At 39.7% G+C, this 19,664-nt stretch overlaps 2 protein-coding genes across 5 annotated transcripts; one reads left to right on the forward strand and one right to left on the reverse strand.

The window, feature by feature from the left end:
- Nucleotides 1-828: 828 nt before the first annotated feature.
- Nucleotides 829-13,111, reverse strand: zbtb22a (zinc finger and BTB domain containing 22a). Of its 3 annotated transcripts, none has more exons than XM_044139530.1 (4): nucleotides 13,032-13,111; nucleotides 3,510-3,729; nucleotides 2,367-3,069; nucleotides 829-1,807 (listed from the first exon to the last, which is right to left on the reverse strand). In XM_044139530.1, the coding sequence occupies exons 1-4, from the start codon at nucleotides 13,100-13,102 to the stop codon at nucleotides 942-944; spliced, it is 1,860 nt and encodes a 619-aa protein (XP_043995465.1). In that variant the 5' UTR covers nucleotides 13,103-13,111; the 3' UTR covers nucleotides 829-941. The 3 variants fall into 3 exon arrangements, with proteins under 3 accessions (XP_043995465.1, XP_043995467.1, XP_043995466.1); XM_044139532.1 differs by lacking the exon at nucleotides 13,032-13,111 and adding an exon at nucleotides 4,809-5,019; XM_044139531.1 differs by lacking the exon at nucleotides 13,032-13,111 and adding an exon at nucleotides 4,848-5,018.
- LOC122844268 (sodium channel subunit beta-1-like) lies at nucleotides 7,458-19,648 on the forward strand. 2 transcript variants are annotated; one of them, XM_044139561.1, is made up of 7 exons: nucleotides 7,458-7,601; nucleotides 7,699-8,361; nucleotides 9,163-9,329; nucleotides 10,503-10,740; nucleotides 13,081-13,222; nucleotides 17,567-17,641; nucleotides 18,660-19,648. In XM_044139561.1, exons 2-6 carry the CDS (start codon nucleotides 8,310-8,312, stop codon nucleotides 17,634-17,636), a joined length of 669 nt encoding a protein of 222 aa, XP_043995496.1. In that variant the 5' UTR covers nucleotides 7,458-7,601; nucleotides 7,699-8,309; the 3' UTR covers nucleotides 17,637-17,641; nucleotides 18,660-19,648. The 2 variants fall into 2 exon arrangements, with proteins under 2 accessions (XP_043995496.1, XP_043995495.1); XM_044139560.1 differs by having other exon boundaries at nucleotides 18,710-19,648.
- The last annotated feature ends 16 nt before the right edge of the window (nucleotides 19,649-19,664 follow it).

Here is a 19,664-nt window from a genome sequence, read left to right on the forward strand (position 1 = left end):
TTTTCTGGATTATATTAAGACCTTCTATGGGATTAACAACCTGCTGAAGGCCGACGTCTACGGAGGTTAAGGTTAGCATCTCAGTAAGTGAGAATATTGTGATGAGGCTCATCTGTCAGGTTAAACCCAGATTTCTGTATTAAAATTATTTTTATTGGTCTGATGTGATGTTCTAATCTTAAATGTCGTTTTCACTCATTATAAGCAGAAAATCATCAATATTAACAAGAATAAAAGTGTAAAAACATCAGCATGTGTGGAATTAATTTATCTAATGTGTTTATTTAATAAATGAATGGAAAAAACACAAAGTCAGAATAATAAATACAAACTAAATGCCGATTACAAGTTCATTTATAAATTACAATCATAAAGACCAAATTGACTAGAGAACTAGTTGATTTGGTGTCTAGATAGCATTTTGGCTAACTGACCTTTTGGTTGAACAGCTAGTAGGTTAGCTAGTTAGCATTTGGTGATTTAGCTTGTTGGACGGTTTTGTTGGTCAACTTTCTAAATACACTAAAAGTAACTTTTGGACCAAACTTATTTGCACAAAGAAAATCTTCAACAGTAAATTGCCTCATTGACCTGTTTGCTATTTCGATAGCTTGCTAATTAACAAGCTAGCTGTCTGTCCGGCTTGCTAGCCGTCTAGCTAGCTGTTTAGCTAGTTTTTCCTCTTTATTGTCAGACCTTCCAGTCAGGAGGAGAGAAAAGTTCAAGTCAGCAGGTTTCCTTAGTTTAGATCTATATCTATATGTCTATACCTCTAGTTCTAGTCGGTCTCTGCTGCTCTTGATAATTAAATACGTCACAGACAAAAACTGACAGAAAAACATTTTAATACATTTATTTCAGTTCAAATTAATAACTTATGTGCAAAAAGCAAATTAACTTCATTTCCAAAGAGCTCAGGATTCCTGCAGCCTGCAGGACGTTTAGCTCTCGCTGAATCGCTCGGCCGCTTCCTCCTTGAAGACATGACCAACAGAGCCCAGATCCTGAGGCGGCGCTCCCAGGATCCCGGGAACGTCGCCCAGCAGTCCGCCCATCCCATCGTCCTCCACCTTCACCTGTCCTGCCGCCACAAACACTTCCCCGTCATCAAACCCCAACCCATATCTGTCTTCCAGCTCCGCCGTCACCGTAGCGCCGCCGTCCGCAGAGGCCAGCCTCTGGCACCGCGCCTGGTGGCGCAGGAAGCTGTCTCTCCACACCACCTTCTTCCCACACAGGCTGCACTCGTAGGGCCGCAGGCCGCCGTGGGTCTTCAGGTGCTTGGTCAGGTGGTGCTTCATCTTGAAGGACTTGGTGCAGACGGGGCAGCCGAACGGCCGCAGGTTGAGGTGCTGCATCTTCACGTGGCGGTCCCGCATGCTCTTCAGTGTGTACGCCTTCCCGCAGTGGCACAGGTGGACCTTCCCCGCGTAGCCGGCGGCGCCGGACGCCGAGGACGAGGAGGACGGCGTCGGCGGGGAGGGAGGCGGGGGAGGAAACGCGGCGGAGGACGACGGCCAGTTCCCATCCGCCATGTTGAAGTCTGGGGACAGCAGAGGACGCTGGGAGACGTGTCCCGTCCCGTCCTCGATCTCATCGAACGAGCCAAAGCACTCCAAGTCTACGTCTCCATCATCTTCCTCCTCTTCGTCGGGCCAGGAGCCGCAGGGCGGACCCGGAGCGCCCGGCCCACCGGCGGGGGCCTGAGAGGACGGATCGTCTCTCTGGACTCTGTCCTTCATCAGATCCAGAGTCTGCCTCCCAGCAGAACGCCCGCCATCCTCGGCGTCGCCTGGAACCCGAAGATCTGCAGGAAAAACAGAAAATCGCTCAGAGCTGAACTTTGACCTTTAAAGGTATCATGTGGTTTTCAGACACATGGTGTCACTGAAGTAACAATGTTGCCTTCAGTTGTTATCAAAATGCTGTACATTTCAAATATAAATTAAAAGAAATTTTACTTCCTAATTTATCGCCTTCAAATTGGGTCTCTGTGTCTTTAAGAAGCTCCTGCTCTTTCTGAAGCTCCGCCTCCAGGAAGTCATCCAACATGGCTCCTCTATTAACCATTTAATGTTTTTACCACCAGCTCCTATAATGAGCTCAGCAGCTGTTTGCTAACTGCTGCTGGCTAGTCTGAAGGAGCTGAGTGGGGGAGGAGCTTCATTTAATTTTAGAAATTAACGAGTTTTTTTTGTTAATTTTCAACTCTGAGGTCAGAAATTTTTCAGTTTTTGCAAATTTTTTCTCAAACTCTGAAAGTTTCTTGTTTTCTCTAAAAAAGGAATGTTTTCCTTGTTAGTTTTTTTCTATCGTGGCGGTCCGGATCCGCCTCGGCAGCTTCCTGTTCTCTCTCTGGTTCCTACCGATCTGTGTGAAGCCGCCCTTCGTCTCCTCCTCTTCCTCCCCGACTCCTTCATCAGCCTCCGTTTCTCTCGTGGCGTTCCTCCTCCTCTCCTGGATCTCCTCTCCGCGCTGCTGGAACCGGATCTTCTGCTTTGGCGCCTCGGCGGCCGGAACCACGCCCAGGTACCGGCCGCTCTGGCCCGGTCCGTCGTGGTCCGACGGGCCCGGTTTGGCCGGACTCGTGATCCATTCCTCCTGGCAGCCGGGCGGCTCTCCCTCCGGGTAACTTGGGAGTCGGTCCAGCTGGGAGTCGGCCGGGTTCTGCTCGGAGGACGGCCGCGGCCGGGTCCACCTTGCCTCCTGCTGCGGTCGTCGCCACGTCGCCAGCGGCGGCAGCGCATCCGGCTTCCTGTCCCTGCGGCGGCCTTCTCGCTCAGCGTACAGGCACTCGGTGCTGCTGGGCGACTGCTGGCGGGACGCCGACCCGGCCGCCGACCCGGCCGCGGCGCAGGGCTCCGCCGACGGACGCGGCCGCTTCAGGATCTCGGTGCATTTGTCGACGATGTGCCACATCTGGAGGAAGCTGGCCACGGTGACGTAGTTGACGATGTCGTCGGGGATGATGCTCAGCTGGCCGGTGTAGGCAGAACTCAGGACACTCTGGAAGGCGACCGGGTCCAAGACGGAGGGCAGCGAGACGGTCGTTACGTTCTTCAGTAACACCTGAGAGACAAACAGCTGGTTACAGAACGGATTGGGACAGGCAGCGTTCGCCTCTCCATCGTAAGCCTGGCGGGTCACCAGGCTCCATTTTATGTTTCTGTCATTACATCATTACGTCAAAAGAGTCAAAAATTTTACTTTTGAAAACAATTTTCAAGTTATTTTAGAAAATTTTTTATATTTATCTCAAAATTTCTGAGTTTTTTGTCAGAAACTTTTTGCATTCCACATCTCTTTCCTGTTCTGGTATGCCTCCGCCATTTTTGTTTTTGCATCAACTGGCTCCCTTAAGGATGACCAGCGGCTCCCTCTGGTGGATGGAGGCCAAACTACAACAGTAAAAGACAGTTTACTGTTTAATTTAATAAATCAATAATAGTTACCTGGGTGTCTCTTCACACTCGGGTGAGAAAAGAGTCAGCGAACACGAAGGAACCCACCTGGTCGTGGAAGTAAGGCGAGGATGCAGCGAGGACGCAGCGATGGGCCCTGAACACCTGACCTTGAACCTGGATGGAAAGGTCGCACAGCCGGCCTTCCTCACGCTGCCGGTTCAGGTTGTCCAGAACGGCCGCACGGACGCCAGGAAAACACACCTGGACGGTCAGAGAGGGCGGAGCCACGGAGTCGCAGCAAGTCGTGTCCATGACGACGGAAAAACTACAAACATGAAGCAAATATATCTGTCAGATATTGATCTGAGTCCATTATTCATAAGACATTCTGAAATTTTAAAATAAAAAATGTAAATGCATTAAAATTTAAAACAAATTAAAAAATTACATAAAAGAAATTAGATTTTAAAAAATAATTTTAAAACAGAAAAACATTAAAAAGATTATTCCCAATATATTTTAAATGAAGGAAAAATGTTCCAAAAATTAAAATTATAATTTTTATCTGTAAAAATACATTTTCAAAAAATGAAACAATAAAAATATAAGTTAAGTTTTATATAGTATATAATCAAAGTATTTAAAATAAATTAAAATACAATATTAATAATGCAAAATTTAAGTAAGAACAAAAATAAAAGATTATTTCAAAAACAATATATACTTTAAAATCAAAATTAATGATTTTTTTATTTAATTAAAAAACTTTTAAAAACTGAAACAATAAAAATGTAACAGAAAAATAATTACATAAAAAATGTATATCAAATATTAAACAAAAGATTATCCCCACGATAATAAAATATATTTTTTAAATTATGATAATTCAAAATATAAAAGTTTACGTTAATAAAAATATGTAAACCAAAATCTACTAGAGTTTTGTAAACCAAAACTCTAGTAGAGTTTTAAAGTATGTAAATCACAAATTTTAAAACTCAGTTTGTGATTTACAATAAAACAAGGTGCTGCTGTGGCCTAGTCAAAGTCTGGATCACAATCTTAAATGAGAGCTGAGCAGGAATAAATGCCTGTACCCGACCAGAACTCCCCAGGTAATGAGGCCAGACAGAACTTGTTGCTGAAAGAGGTTTGACCTGCAGGTGGATCCGGAAGTGGATTGTTTTTAACAACGCCGAGTAAAATATGTAAATTAACCTCATTTCAACAGTTACGTAGCATCAGCGCTGCTTCCACACCGAACAGGGCCGATAATATGATTTCCGACTGAAGGTTCGGGTTATAACAAATCATCTGTTTGCGGAAGTTTAGTGGTTTATTTATTGTTATTTACAGCCTGGTTCCACTTCAGCCATTCGTTCCCACTTCTTGATATATGCTAACCTGTTAGCGGCTAGCTGCTAGCTCCGTTAGCCTTGTTACCTTTGATGGTTTCTCCGCTCTACGGTTGGTGACGGTATTCTCGATTATTCCCAAAACAACATCGCCATTTCTCACATTACTCCTGATGTTCCAGGTGTCAACTACCACCGCCTGCTTGGGACAAAATACTTCAAGCTAGTCCTGCAGAAGCTGATGCTGCGTTCAGTGTTACTGGGAAATAGAGAATTACGATTCAAATGTCCTCCGTTCACTTGTTAGAAGAAGAACAACTCGAATGGTTGACAATTGGATTTGAGAAATTAATATTAAAATATTGCTGCACGTTTACAATTAAAAGAAATAGCACAGTTAATGATTACATCAGGCAAACGCCCTGCGGCTCCTGGCCCGACGAAGAGGAGGAAGATGATGGAGACGTTTCTTTTTCTTTTTCATCAAACGTATAAAGCTAACAAGCTGTGGTATGTTTTAATTTAGTGACTCGAAATGTCTAAATATAATTCTAGACGAATCTACCCGAATTGTCATCCAATGTGACCACAATGCTCCATTTTAAACGTTTACTTCAAGTCGATATTAGAAACTCCAAGTTTCCGGGAGCACGTGAACGCAACATAACGGTCCACTCTGAGCTAAAGCGGCAAAATGATCCTTAAAGCGGAGTGAGAGAAACTGACCTCATTACAGCCCGAAACACGTCGGGGGGTAAAACTGCTTCACTGGGAGAGGCTGAGACATCTTCTGAATATTTGACACATTTGCCTGACATTCCTGTTCAAAATATAATTTTTTATTAATGTAAAATGTTCTGACATGGTAAATTTTGGGGTTTTATTATTTATGAGTCAGAAACATCAAAAATACAAGAAATAAAGGTTTGAAATATTTGTGTAATGAATATAATAGATTAGTTTTACTTTCTAAATTGAGGACAAAAATACAATTGCACTGATTTTCTGAACAAAAAAACGCATATTTAGTTTACGAGGGACCAATAAACTAAATATTTATTTTCCAAAGTAAACATTTGATTTTCAAACTATTTATTTTCAAAACTAAATATTGAGCTCAGACCTAAATATTCATCTTGCTAATTATTTTTCGTAAATATAGATATTGCACATAGTTAGCAATTATGAGATAAATATTTAGTAATTCACCTCAATATTTAGTTTGTTGAAGTTAACTATTTAGTTAGCAAGCTAACTAGCAGTTGCTTGCTATTTGGGAGAAAGATAACAATTTAAGTCTGAACTAAATATTTAGTGTGGAAAATAAATAAATAGTTTGGAAAACTAAATGTTTAGTTTGGAAAATAGATATTTAGCTTGGAGCTAAGCATTTCTTTTCAAACTAAATATTTATCGCTAAACAAAATATTTATTTTTCAAGCTAAATGTTTAGCTTCCTTACTAAATATTTAATTAAAATGGTAAATAATTAGGTTTTATTTATGTTCTATTTGGTGAATAAAAATATTTAGTTTAAAACTCAAACATTTGTAAATAAATGAAATGGTGAAAATGACATAGTGAAAATGACATGGTGAAAATTACTTCACAAATTAACTCATGTTTTCTAATGAAACTAAATAAACCAAATGATTCATATTTTTATGTAACTTAAACATCTGAAGCTGAAATAACTTTGTTTTGCTCTTTTCCTTGAGGTTTTATTTTGCACTGTGATTGTTGCAGAGGAATAATTATGCTAGTTGTTAATAATCACGTTTTTGTCTCAGATGTTGCAGGAATTTATGGACGGAGTCCGATTTTGAGAGATGAGAAAAATAACAGGAAACGCTAAAACTCTGGATAACTCCTGCAAATTCTCAGAACCCCAGAGATCCAGATAAAGAATAGACTGTACTGTCTTATAACTCTATACACACACACACACACACACACACACACACACACACACACACACACACACACACACACACACACACACACACACACACAGATTTTAGAATAAATTATAGAAGTTGTGTAAAATGCAGCTGCGTTAAAAAACCGTTAAAAAAAACTTGTCCAGAATCAAGCAGACAGAAACAAAGTTTGTTTCTTTTTGTTATTTGTTTCAGAGTTTCTGCACATTTTAAAAACAAAATTCACACTAAAGTCCAACCCAAAATGGACACGAGGCTGAAGTTGGCACCTGAATGAAAGCTAAAGGGCCATTCCGCTTAATTTGCCTTTACCTTAAGCGTCTTTAATGTCCTCTGATTTAAAAACTACAACACCTAGACTCTTCAAACCTGAACTAGAATGTTCTACACTATTAGCAGAACATTTAAAACTTAGTTTGTGATTTAATCTGTCTAATCTGTCTAATTTTAATTTAAAAAAATATTTCTTTATTTATCCCAGTGCCATTCTTGTTTTTAATGGATGTGTCTATGAACCAGAGTCAAAATACTAGTTTTTCAGCTAGATCAGTTGAAATACGGTGAAAAGTGCTGAAATTGCCTTTTATTTAACTTCCTCAAAAAATAAAGATTGTCTAAATCCCAAAGTGGGTTTAAAATGTATTTCTAATAGTGTGGAGTAATCCTGACCAGGTTTGAGGAGTGTAAGTGTTGTTTTCCAACCAGAGCACATTAAATATGGTAAAGATGGAGAAAAATTAGGCGGAATCGCCCTTTAACAATTGGCCGAGTCGGAAGCCAACTTCATCTTCGGAAAACACGAACACGGTGGATCTCTGTCACAGCTGTGAGGTCGTTATTATCTCATTAACTCCGTGGAAACGCGTCCGTGGGAGCCTCACGGGGTCTGATCACACCTGAACGTAAAGTCCACCGCGCGCTCATCCCGCATCACCTTGCTGACGCGCGCGGCGGGTCGTTTCTGTCTTTTCTTTTATTATTTCTTTATTTTTACCGCAGTGCATCTGCAGCATCCTGCGTGACAACAGGAGCCGCTGTGGCGTCGGAGACCAGGAGCCGCTCTCCGGGCCGAGACAGAGAGCCTTTCCTGCCGCGGCCGCCTGCGATGCCAGCGCGGCGGAACCAGCACGTCCAGGAGCCGCGGGCCAGCAGATAGGTCCGGCCGGGGAGCACGCCGCGTTTTGGGGCTCCGCAACACAGAACGGAGGCCCATGATTCAGCCCGGCTGCCTTTCTTCCCATCTCACCTCCCTGTGGTCTGGATTTTAACTCCCGTAGCATCGAGTTGGTAGCCTTCACATGAGCCAGTAGCTGAGGCAGTTTGCACATTTAATCTCTCATTGTGAAGTTATTATTGTTTGGCTCTGGTGACCCTCTAAAACCTCAGGACCAAAGCGCACAGCTCAGGAAGGACACTGTGAGGCTGCAGCAATAATTTGTAGGTAGAAACCCAGCAACCGACAGGAAGCTGTTGCATATTGGAGCCAAAGAGCCGCTTTCACCGGACGACCTCCGTCCTTCAAACCAAACAGCGACCAGGAGATCCAGGAGATCCAGGAGATCCAGGTAGATCCAGGTAGATCCAGGTAGAAGGTGCAGGGAGCTGACATCATGGCGGCCGTGGCCCCCCTGCTGCTCATCGCTCTGCTCTGCGGCCTGTTTGGTGAGTAACGCTGCACTGCAAAAACACGAAACATGACCCGAAATATTCCCTCTAAACATTCACAGTTTAGAGACAAAATGAGACAAAAATACTCCAGAAGTGAGTTTAGGGCAGGAAACATGAGCTTGTTTTAAGTCAGTGATTCCTTAAACCTGCATTATGTAACTTTTATAAAAATGTCTTTTACATGTTTGTTAAAACTGGCAGTTTGTTAAGATCATCTGTGAAAACATCGACCTCCTCCAGCTCTGAGCCAATCAGAGCCTCTGTTACTGCTGAATGTGCTAACGGCAGAGAAGCAAGTTACAGTGATCTGCTGTCATCGGTGGCTATGCTAACTAGCCTAGCATACCTCTTTTTAAGAGGTTTGGCATAAAGCTGGAATGAAGTGTGGATTGAGATGCTAAATACTTTAGTTATGCTAGCTGCAGAGAGCAGGGGTTGGTGATTGACAGCACTAAGACCCGCCTCCTGGCTCTGATTGGTTGTTTCTAGTTATTGACAATTTGATTTGTGTAATAAAGTTTATTTAAAAAATGGCCAAAAATAAATATTGATAAACATTTATTACTTCCATTATTTCAAGATATTTTCCCAGGTTTTAAATGAAATATTCTACCAGTGGGACTAGAAACTTTTTCATCAATATTGATGAATTATTGACTTAAAACAAGCTGCTGGATGTTACTGAAACGTTACTTCTGAGTTAGTCTCGTCTTTTTTCTGGTGAACTGAGATATTTGTGGCAGAAACCAGATGAACTTGTTGGGTTTTGATCTTCCCGTCCCGTTGTGGAAGCAGCGCCGCGGTGCGACGGTGCCTGTGCAGAGGTGGACTCCGACACGGAGGCCGTGGCGGGACGAGGCTTCAAGCTCGGCTGCATCTCCTGCAAGAGGCGCAGCGAGGTGGAGGGCTCCGCCACCGTGGAGTGGTACTTCCGGCCCGATGGGGAGTCCGACTTCGTCCATGTGAGTTCAGGCCCAACTTTTACAGCGCCGTGTTTTTAACTCAAAGAGAAACGTTACGGATCTGTTCCTGTTTTCCATCCCAATCAGCAGAACTTCCTGTCATCTCCAGAACCGCCTGCTGATTTTTATGAGGTTCCGAAAGTCACACAGAAAATATTGACAATAATATTTTGGGTTCATTTTTTTAGCTTGTCAGAGAAAAAGATTTGGTTGTTCACATTTTCATCGTGTTATTCATGGATTCACAAATAGAGTTACAAACTAAACATGTAATTCAGAAATTAAATATTTAGCTTTAAGACTAAACATTTAGTTGGAAGCCAAATATTTAGTTCCCAATTAAATGTTTAAGTTTGAGCTACATCTTTAGATTTCAATCTAAATATTAAATCATTATTTTGCTTTCTAAGTTTTTAGTTCCAAACTAAATGTTTATTCTCCAAAGTAAATATTTAGTTTCTGGATTTTTAAACTCTGCTGCTGGTGGGACTGAATCACTTATCGGCCATTTACATATGCAAAGCTAGTTAATTAGCTTTAGTTAGCTGGTTATTTTAGCTTTGCTAGCAGCTAACGTAACTAGCTAACTAGCTTTTGTTAGTTCCAAACTCTAGAAGAACTAATCTTTATTATTGCTACTTTGGGAAACTAGTACATTTATACCATAACAACTTTATTTATGAAGCACTTTATTCACCGACTGAAGTGCTACACACAGTCATAAAACACAATGTGATTATAAAATAGAAAAGATTTAAATATAAAAAACATACAGACACAATAAAACAAAGTGAAACCTCTCAGATTGAGCCAAAAGACAAAGAAAAACGATGAAAGGACTTAAAAACAACAAGTAAAGATCGATCCATAGCTGCACAGAAAATCACATTTATAAATGAATAAACATGGTAAAGATATGAATTCTATAAATAAACTCCCACATGACAGGCTAAATGACACAAATTGTTAATTGTTAATTTTTGAACTGTCCACCGTTAATCCACCAGGCAATCTGGGCCTGAAGGTCAGACTTTGTTTGGACCTTTTTCCTTTTCATGTCCTGAAGAACCATAAGAAATCCGTCCGACAGAGTCCAGCTCATCCAGGCTGTTTATAATAAAACCTGACAGAACCTGAATCTACTGGTTGACATCCGCCTGTCCTGCCCACCAGATCTACAGCTACAATGAGAACGGACCCACCATCGAACACAACTTCTTCGAGGATCGCATCGACTGGAACGGCAGCAAGAGGAGCAACGACATCCAGGACGCCTCCATCTACGTTCTGAACGTCACTTTCAACGACTCGGGAACCTACCGCTGCTTCTTCTACCGCACCCTCACCTACGACAACTACGAGTACTTCGACACCGTCGACAAGGTGGTGCACCTGACCGTGGTGGCCAAAGGTACGGCGCAGTCAGAAAGCTGCACCTTCAGCTCTCAGTGATGGGACAGAGTTTCATCTTTCACCCAAAACTCCTAAATTAAGAATCAATTAAGGCGCTAACAGTGAAGCTAAGTTTGTGTTTAGCTCTTAACTAACTTTATAAATGTTTAGCTCACGTGGTTTCCTCTACATTTTTACGTTTGATGTCTGCGTTGAAGTTTTTCTTGTCGGCGTTTCAGAATTTTTCAAGTAGTAGCTGTTTTTATTCAAGCTCTTATTTTGAAGTGGTTGATGTCTGTTAGCGTAGCAATTCCATTTCCTCTCCTTATTTTTATAATAAAAGTATACTTGACCAAGTATCAAGTATACAAAAAACTAAAAATACTGAAGTTCATATAAACTAATTGTTTTAGAGCCTTTTTGTTCACGTGGTTCAAGTTAGCGCTTACCAGCTACATGTTTAGCTTCAGTCTAGACATTAAATGTTTAGCTAAATATTTAGCTAATATGCAGATTATTATGCAAATTAACTTTCTGATAACCAGACAACAGCGTCCTAATGGATGCAGATGTGAAACAAAATATTTTGTTTCACAATAATTATTTAAGTCTACGCTAAATATTTAGCATTTATATAATGCTAAATCTTGAAGTGGACTACCAAAATAAAAGCCCAGTACTCCGAACCCGTTTATAATTTCATGCTTTCGAATCATTTAATATTTTCTCTTTATCATCTTTTGATCCATACTTGAAGTTAGCATTAGCATTAGCTTCCACTAAATACCAGGTCACTATAGGCTTTAGCCAGCCAATCTAATCTTGATTAGTATTTCAAGGTTAGCACAGCTAGCATGTTTTATTAGCATGTCCACCTGTCTGTCACTGTGGGGAGGGGTGTCCAAAGAGCGGTCCGGGGGCCATTTGTGTCCGTCGGAATGATTTTGCGGGGCCCCTAAACGTCTCCAGGCGGTTAGACATTTTAAAAATCGTCTTATAATGGAGAGAATATTAGCAACGTTAACATTCATCCAGTGACTCCTCTACTTCAGGGAAACAGAAAATTATTGGCCTGGCGGCGTTTCAACTTGGCTCCTGTGGCAAAATGTTTGGACGCCACTGTAGGGTGTAAAAAGCATCTGTCCTAATGGATGCAGATTTGAGCTGTGCTCGATCAGCAGCCTGTTTCCCTGCGTCAGCAAGCGAGCATTGCCCTCTTTATCTGGGCTTGTGCTGATTCAGAAAACACTTCGTAGGTTTTCATGCTGAGGGATGAGTCGGTTTCCCTGCAGCACTCAGAGGAACTTCAGTTTGGAGAATCAGGAGCGAAGCTAACAGCAGCTAACAGCAGCTAACAGCTGCTAACAGCTGCTAACAGCTGCTAACAGCTGCTAACAGCTGCTAACAGCTGCTAACAGCTGCTAACAGAGCAGGAACCAATCAGTGGCATCAAAAACAAACCCAAAACATTTCTCCATTTCAGTGAACCATATATTGCTGCATTAGCCACAAATCTATGCGCAGCTTTAGGGTCACAGATGAATAAACCTGGAAAATAAAATCCTACAAAGTACCATTGTTGATGTTATGAGAATTTTTTTTTTCTAATTCTCAAAATAATTTCCATTATGATTTTTTTTACCAACATTTTAGTGAAATAAAATTTTCACAGAAAATCTCTGCAGGTTTAGCGTAACCTGAGCAGCAGAACCGGCAGCCGGGAAACGACCCGGTGGGCCGACGGCCAGTCGGCCATTTTCAGAAAGGTCAAACCAAATAACTGAAGCTTAACTACATTCTGTAAGAAGGCTAAATATTTAGTTTACAGACTAAAGTTTTAGCTACAAAATGAATAAATAAATAGCCAGTTATTTTCTTCAAAGCTATAATTTTTAGGTCAAAACTAAACATTTAGCTGATATTCATAATTTACCAATAACCGGAAGTGGACTACCAATTATTTCTTTCAATAAATATTTAGCTCAAAGTTAAATATTTACATACCAACATTTCAGTTTAAAACAAAGGAAGACTCATTTTAACGGAAATAATACTTATAAGTTGTCATTGAAAGTCTTGCAGTGCTAACCGGAGTTAGCATGTTATGCTAACATCAAGCTGCTCTCCCTGTTAGCTCATCTATTTTGCTTGTCAGAGATTTCACATTTCTGGTGATGACGGGTGAAATATCAGGTCTAAACCTTAAACCATAAAAAGATATTAAACTAGCGGACCACCGCTAATCTGTAGAATCTGCCTTAAACCAAAACTTTACAGAAAAAATCTAATCCTCTGCAGTTTCATCCTCACCGCCTGTAAATCCCGTTTCCTGCTGAGGTTTCTGTCTTCCTGCCCGCAGCCACCAGAGGCACAGCGTCCATCGTGTCAGAGGTCATGATGTACGTGTCCATCATCGGGCTGCAGGTCTGGCTCCTCATAGAGATGATCTACTGCTACAGAAAGATCGCTGCGGCCGGGGAGGAAGCGCTTCGAGAGGCGGCGTGAGTCTTCCTGCCTCAGCTCCAAATCTTAACTTTAATTAGCTTAAAAGCACAAAAGGTTAAACTGCAGCGTCAGGCTGTAACCATGGTAACTAATCAGTTTTGATTATTTAAGAGGAGCATTTAAGAAAATATTGTTTGTATGTAAATCTGTTTTAGCTTCAACTGGTACCGAATCAGTACAAAATCAGAGAGACTATATAGGACGGCTTTAGTCAAATTTTAATCGGGAGTGATTAATGACCCTAATCATTTTAATTTCCGGTGTATTACAGCCCCTCCCCCACTTCCGGTGTATTACCGCCCATCCCCCCTTCCGGTGTCAAGTTACCGCCCCTCCCCCAATCACCCCATCTGTTATGACATCAGAGTTTTAAGAATAATACAATTAAAGAATGAAAAACATTATGAGTTTTAAGATTAATACAATAAGTTTTAAATAATCTATATTAATATACAATATAATATATTTAAATAGATTTGGGATGTTGTATTTACCTCGGGTTTCAAACAGAATATCTTCCTGAGATGCGGTCCTGTTTTGAGGTGGGACAGAAATCCCTCAGGATAGTTCTCCTGACCTCTGGGTCAACACATATGGCGGACAAGGAAACTCTATGTCTCAGAAAAACACATTTTTCAAAAAGTTGGCATTTTCTGCAGGTCTCAGAATTTGCGCGGGAGAGGGTATAAGACTAGACAGGGGCTGAAATGGCCCCCTCCTTTCTGCTGTGTGTGCCCCGGCCATGGCTGCGTGTGGCAGGGCTGACCCCTAGGCTCTGAAAGAAAGGGTTTGACCCCCAGTCCCTGCCATCGCTGTGTGTGCGTGCGGGCGTGTGCGTGTGTGTGAGTGTGTGTGTGTGCGCATGGGTGTCCCTGCGTAAGAGTAAACGTATATCTCTAAAGAAAACCTAGAGTTTAACTGTTTTACTGCATTATTTATGGTAGCACGATTAGTCAGTGCTGACTGAGTTTGTGATTTCCTTCATCACTTAAATTTGGAACTCTTATAGATTTTTTATTTATTTTTTTTTCTGTCACACTTGCTAGTGTGATACATGTCCTTAAAAGTCCCTCATCTGTAATTTTATTTCTGGGGAATATGTGACGGGGACTAAACAGGCCTTGGTGAAGCTACTCATATGTATCTTTCAGCTTTCCCTAAAGTTGAAAATTTTTTACATTGCACAACCACGCTCCAAGAGTTGCTCCAACATGAGAATTATTTTATTTCTTTTTTTTTTTTTTTTTTTTACCTTTATCATTATTCACTACTTTTGTCTCTGAGTTATATGCTGTATGTTTCTTGGCCCTAATGATGCTTTCCCTTCATCCATTATCTTACACACTTGAGTAATCCTGTGAATATAAGAACCTGTAGTATTTACTAGCAGTCATATCGCCTGAGTTGTTCCACCTAAGTTTTTAATCAGTTCACTCTTAACAACTACTTAATTCAGTTAAACCTGAATTGATTCGTGTTCACAGAACCAGTTTTGCAGCTACAATCTGAACTAGTTCTTGCTCGTTAAGCTAAAAATAAAGCAGAAAGCACACTATAGGTCATGCTGTGATTAGTTATTTAGTTATTACTAGTTTATTGTAGTTAGGGCAGATATAATAAAGTTATCTATGTTGACAGTAATGAAAAAAGTACCCGGTCCGCCATAAAATGGCTTATTGTTACAAATAAAACGAGTGTTTCACAAAGAAGTGCTTCTCAGCCGTTATGTTGTTTTTGCTCAAATAAATTGCATTTTAAAATGTTTTATCTAAACTGCTGCTCTCATTCATGTATTTTAACTGTTTAATCTACAATAAACAAAACGTTTTAATGAAAAGCATTTTTGTAACTGCGCTTACCTTTTACCTTCTTATTACCATTAAGTCAGTCCTTATATCGAGTTGCTATATTGATATAGAACACAATAAGAATCCAACTAGTAAATTCCTGAAGAAATTTAACTGGGGCCTGCCAAAGTGTGCCCGTCGGTTTGGACCCAGCGTTCTGATGCTAACAATTTGCATCAATGCTAAAGAAAGCTGCAATGTAATCAATACAATCACAAGAATCACAATAATGTTAAGTAAACTGGACATGCACCATTCAGTATGATAAAGTAAGTGTATTAGCTAAAATGAGCAAATATGCTAATGTTAGCGTGAATGCTCTCAGTAGCATGTGGGATATTATTAGAATGTTCTCTGTAATTTACTTAATTCCTTCAGAATACTAAACATGGCAGATAAGTAAGAAAAATAGGTAATAGCTTATTTAAGCTAAAAGGCTAATGCTAATGAACTGCCTTGCTACGCAAGGCAGCTCCCTAACCTGAGAGAACCAGATAATGCAGAATGATATCATTGCACCGCCTATGGCGGTGCACTATTCAGAGGGGCATATTGAGGCTTTTATTTTGAAATTCGCAGTAAGCTTCATATTAAATGCCCACACTAATCCAGTGTCTAAGAGTGCTTTGGATAAACCAATCACGTCAAGCAAAAATGAGCAAATATATGATGTAAAATTTGCCAAGGCTTTTATTTTGAAATTTTCAGTAAGCATCATAAGAAATGGTCAAACTAATCCCATGTGTAACAGTGAATGTGTTAAATCGGTTCTATAATGCTCAAAACACAAGTAGTTCTAAAGGCCAGCTCAGTCCTCCTCTGTAGTAACTGACAGTTCCACCATGTTGTAGTTCTAAGTCTAGCAGTAATTGAAAAAGCAGATGAAGACCATATCCCAAAGATTAGCAGCATCTGAGACTCTTGTGTTCAAAGGAATAATATGAGGTGCCAATTTTAATTTCAACATTATCTGCAGGTAGCAAAGTGTGGGAATATTGTATCAATTAGCCCACACCAAGGCCTGTTTAGTCCCCGTCACATATTCCCCAGAAATAAAATTACAGATGAGGAACTTTTACGGACATGTATCACATTAGCAAGTGTGACAGAAAAATAAAAAATCTATAAGAGTTCCAAATTTAAGTGATGAAGGAAATCACAAACTCAGTCAGCACTGACTAATCGTGCTACCATAAATAATGCAGTAAAACAGTTAAACTCTAGGTTTTCTTTAGAGATATACGTTTACTCTTACGCAGGGACACCCATGCGCACACACACACACTCACACACACGCACACGCCCGCACGCACACACAGCGATGGCAGGGACTGGGGGTCAAACCCTTTCTTTCAGAGCCTAGGGGTCAGCCCTGCCACACGCAGCCATGGCCGGGGCACACACAGCAGAAAGGAGGGGGCCATTTCAGCCCCTGTCTAGTCTTATACCCTCTCCCGCGCAAATTCTGAGACCTGCAGAAAATGCCAACTTTTTGAAAAATGTGTTTTTCTGACACATAGAGTTTCCTTGTCCGCCATATGTGTTGACCCAGAGGTCAGGAGAACTATCCTGAGGGATTTCTGTCCCACCTCAAAACAGGACCGCATCTCAGGAAGATATTCTGTTTGAAACCCGAGGTAAATACAACATCCCAAATCTATTTAAATATATTATATTGTATATTAATATAGATTATTTAAAACTTATTGTATTAATCTTAAAACTCATAATGTTTTTCATTCTTTAATTGTATTATTCTTAAAACTCAGATGTCATAACAGATGGGGTGATTGGGGGAGGGGCGGTAACTTGACACCGGAAGGGGGGATGGGCGGTAATACACCGGAAGTGGGGGAGGGGCTGTAATACACCGGAAATTAAAATGATTAGGGTCATTAATCACTCCCGATTAAAATTTGACTAAAGCCGTCCTATATAGTCTCTCTAAAATCTATCAATCACCTTTTACTGTCCAATTATTAATGAATCAAATAAATAATTATAAATATAGATATATATAAATAATTATATTTATAATTATTATATATGTTTAGATCAACAGACTGGTACAAATAATCAAATATTCAGTAAAGGAATGTTTTGTTTTTCCATTTTAGGCAAAAAAAATTTATTTTCTTATTTAAAAAATTATTTCAATTGTTCATTTTGTATGAATTTCTAATATTTTTTATGAATTTCTAATATTTTATATTAAAACGTTTCTGAAAAATCTACAAAATGTGAGATTTTTAAATATTTGATTAACCAATTATTGTCAGAAAAATTGATTAGTCAAATAATCTTAGATGCAAGTCTAAAACAAAGTTGTAAAGACAAAACTTTTTTTGTTTCATTTTTTTTACAAAAACTGACCAGAATGTAAATATTTTTTTCCTTTAAACATGTCAGGGATGGTTTGTGTGGAACCTGGGAGCTTCGTTTCTCACCTGTTCTCCGGACCTCTGACGGTTTGTTTCTCCTGTTTTCCTGCAGGAATGCTGAATATTTAGCGATAGCTTCGGAGAGCAAAGACAACTGTGCAGGTGTTCAGGTCGGAGAATAGCACAGGTGAGACTGAAACGTTTCTCATCATCACACAAAATACTGTAGATGTTCAGCAGTTTTACATCTACAACACAAAAACGTTGAACATGAACTTTGAATGAATTTTCCGTTTCTCTTCAAGCCAAAACCTTCCTGCATCACATAAAGAATTTATATTGTCTCTTTAATTTTGTTTCCTCAGAGAAAACAAAAAATGTTTGTTATAAAACAAGAAATAAATATAAAAATGTAACTTAACGGAGCAACTGATGGTTAGCCTTTATTTGCAGCTTCATGAAAATTATTTTTCTATAAAAGAAATTCTTTATGCCCATCATTTTTAAAATGTATATTCGATGAAGCCACATGAAGTTTTTAATCTTAATTATTCCAGTCTTATTAGTTTATAAAATTAAATAACCTGAACTGATTCTAGGAGTCACATTTCACACACCTGTTATTTTATAAACTTTTCTCTACAAAACATGTTTTTCAAACCTGTTTTCTAATTAATTTATAAACAAAATGAATATTTTCTAGATAACAAACAGAAATCGACTGAAACTTGCAGTGACTACCCCAGGCCTGCAGGTGGCGATATAATACTGGAGTGTAAAACCGTCATGCTGATATCATTTTGTTTAAATTATTATTATTATTAATATAAACATATAAAATCAACCTTTAAAAGCTACCAGGATGTTTACTTCATGTTTTCAAAACGCATACAGGAAAATAAAACAATAAAACCAACACAAACAACCAAAATGATTCCAGATGTTAGCAGGACAACATGTAAAAACAATTATTTACCACAGAACATTAAACTGCAAATGTTTTTTAAAAAAATCATCTTAAACTCAGAAAACATCAAAACTTGAATCATTCTTCCTCTGTATAAAGTTAGGAATGGTTTTCTGTAGAGCTTAGTGAAGTTTGATTTCTACCTTAGTGAATGTTGTGATTAAAACACCAAATGTAACCTCTGGCTTGGTTTCCTCGGTTCATTACATCCCATCAATGCTCCTCTTCTGACCCTCAGGTTTCATCTGGGTTTCTGCTCGTTAGTCCCTCTGCTGTTTTTGTCGCCAGGTTTTCCTCCCGGACTGAAAACTTCCCTCCAAGCTGCATGAACCACTTCCTGGCCACAACCCTCCTCTTCATCGCCAGCCTGTGCTAAACTCTTCTGGACGAGCTGAACTGGACCCGGCCGTCCGCTGACAGCATGGAACCAGAACTGTACATATTCTTGTTGAAGCATGTCGTATCGGAAACCATTATGCATTAACGTATCCAGGTCCATATGTAGTCACAGCAGAGAGCTTTCACTGAACCAGCAGCGGAGAGACGCACCTCAGACAGGTTCTGTACGGATGATCACTGATTGATGAACTCTACTTCCACTTTTATGGGCTGATGTTTGTGAAGTTAAGATTAACAGAAACAATTTGGATTATTTAGCCTCTTATAAGTGGATAAAATGGGGGTTTAGTTTTGAAATTCATATCTTCATCATGTAGTTTATACATAAAAGAAAATGTTGGTTTCAAATTAAATATGTTAGCAAGCTAAATATTCAGATTAGCTTCAAGTTAAATATTTAATTAGCAAGCTAAATATTTAGTCTGTAAAGTTTCTTTGAAAAGCAAATTTCAGCATCAAGACAGTTCGAGCTAAACATGTAGCTTCAAGATATTAATTTAGATCCAACTAATTATCTTGCTAACTAAATGTTTGGACTGAAATATTTAGCCTTCATGGTATTTTTTTAGCTTGTCAGTTAAATTTAGCTCCATTAATAAATAAACTGAATATTTAACTTCCTGATATAAAATTGGTTTGAATTTGACGTACAAATGAATAAAATGGTGAAAACATGACATTAAAAATTTACCTCCGTTTTTCTTTCTGACAGACTAAATAACTCAAATTAATGCTGTTATTTTTTAAACTGTGGATCTTTACAAACAGCGCCCCCTACACCAACTCATAGTTCTACACTTGATATAATTAAACGTGATAAGAACCTGATGTCGGGTCCAGTTCT

Source organism: Gambusia affinis, linkage group LG14, assembly GCF_019740435.1.
Source record: "Gambusia affinis linkage group LG14, SWU_Gaff_1.0, whole genome shotgun sequence".
Taxonomy (NCBI): Eukaryota; Metazoa; Chordata; class Actinopteri; order Cyprinodontiformes; family Poeciliidae; genus Gambusia; species Gambusia affinis.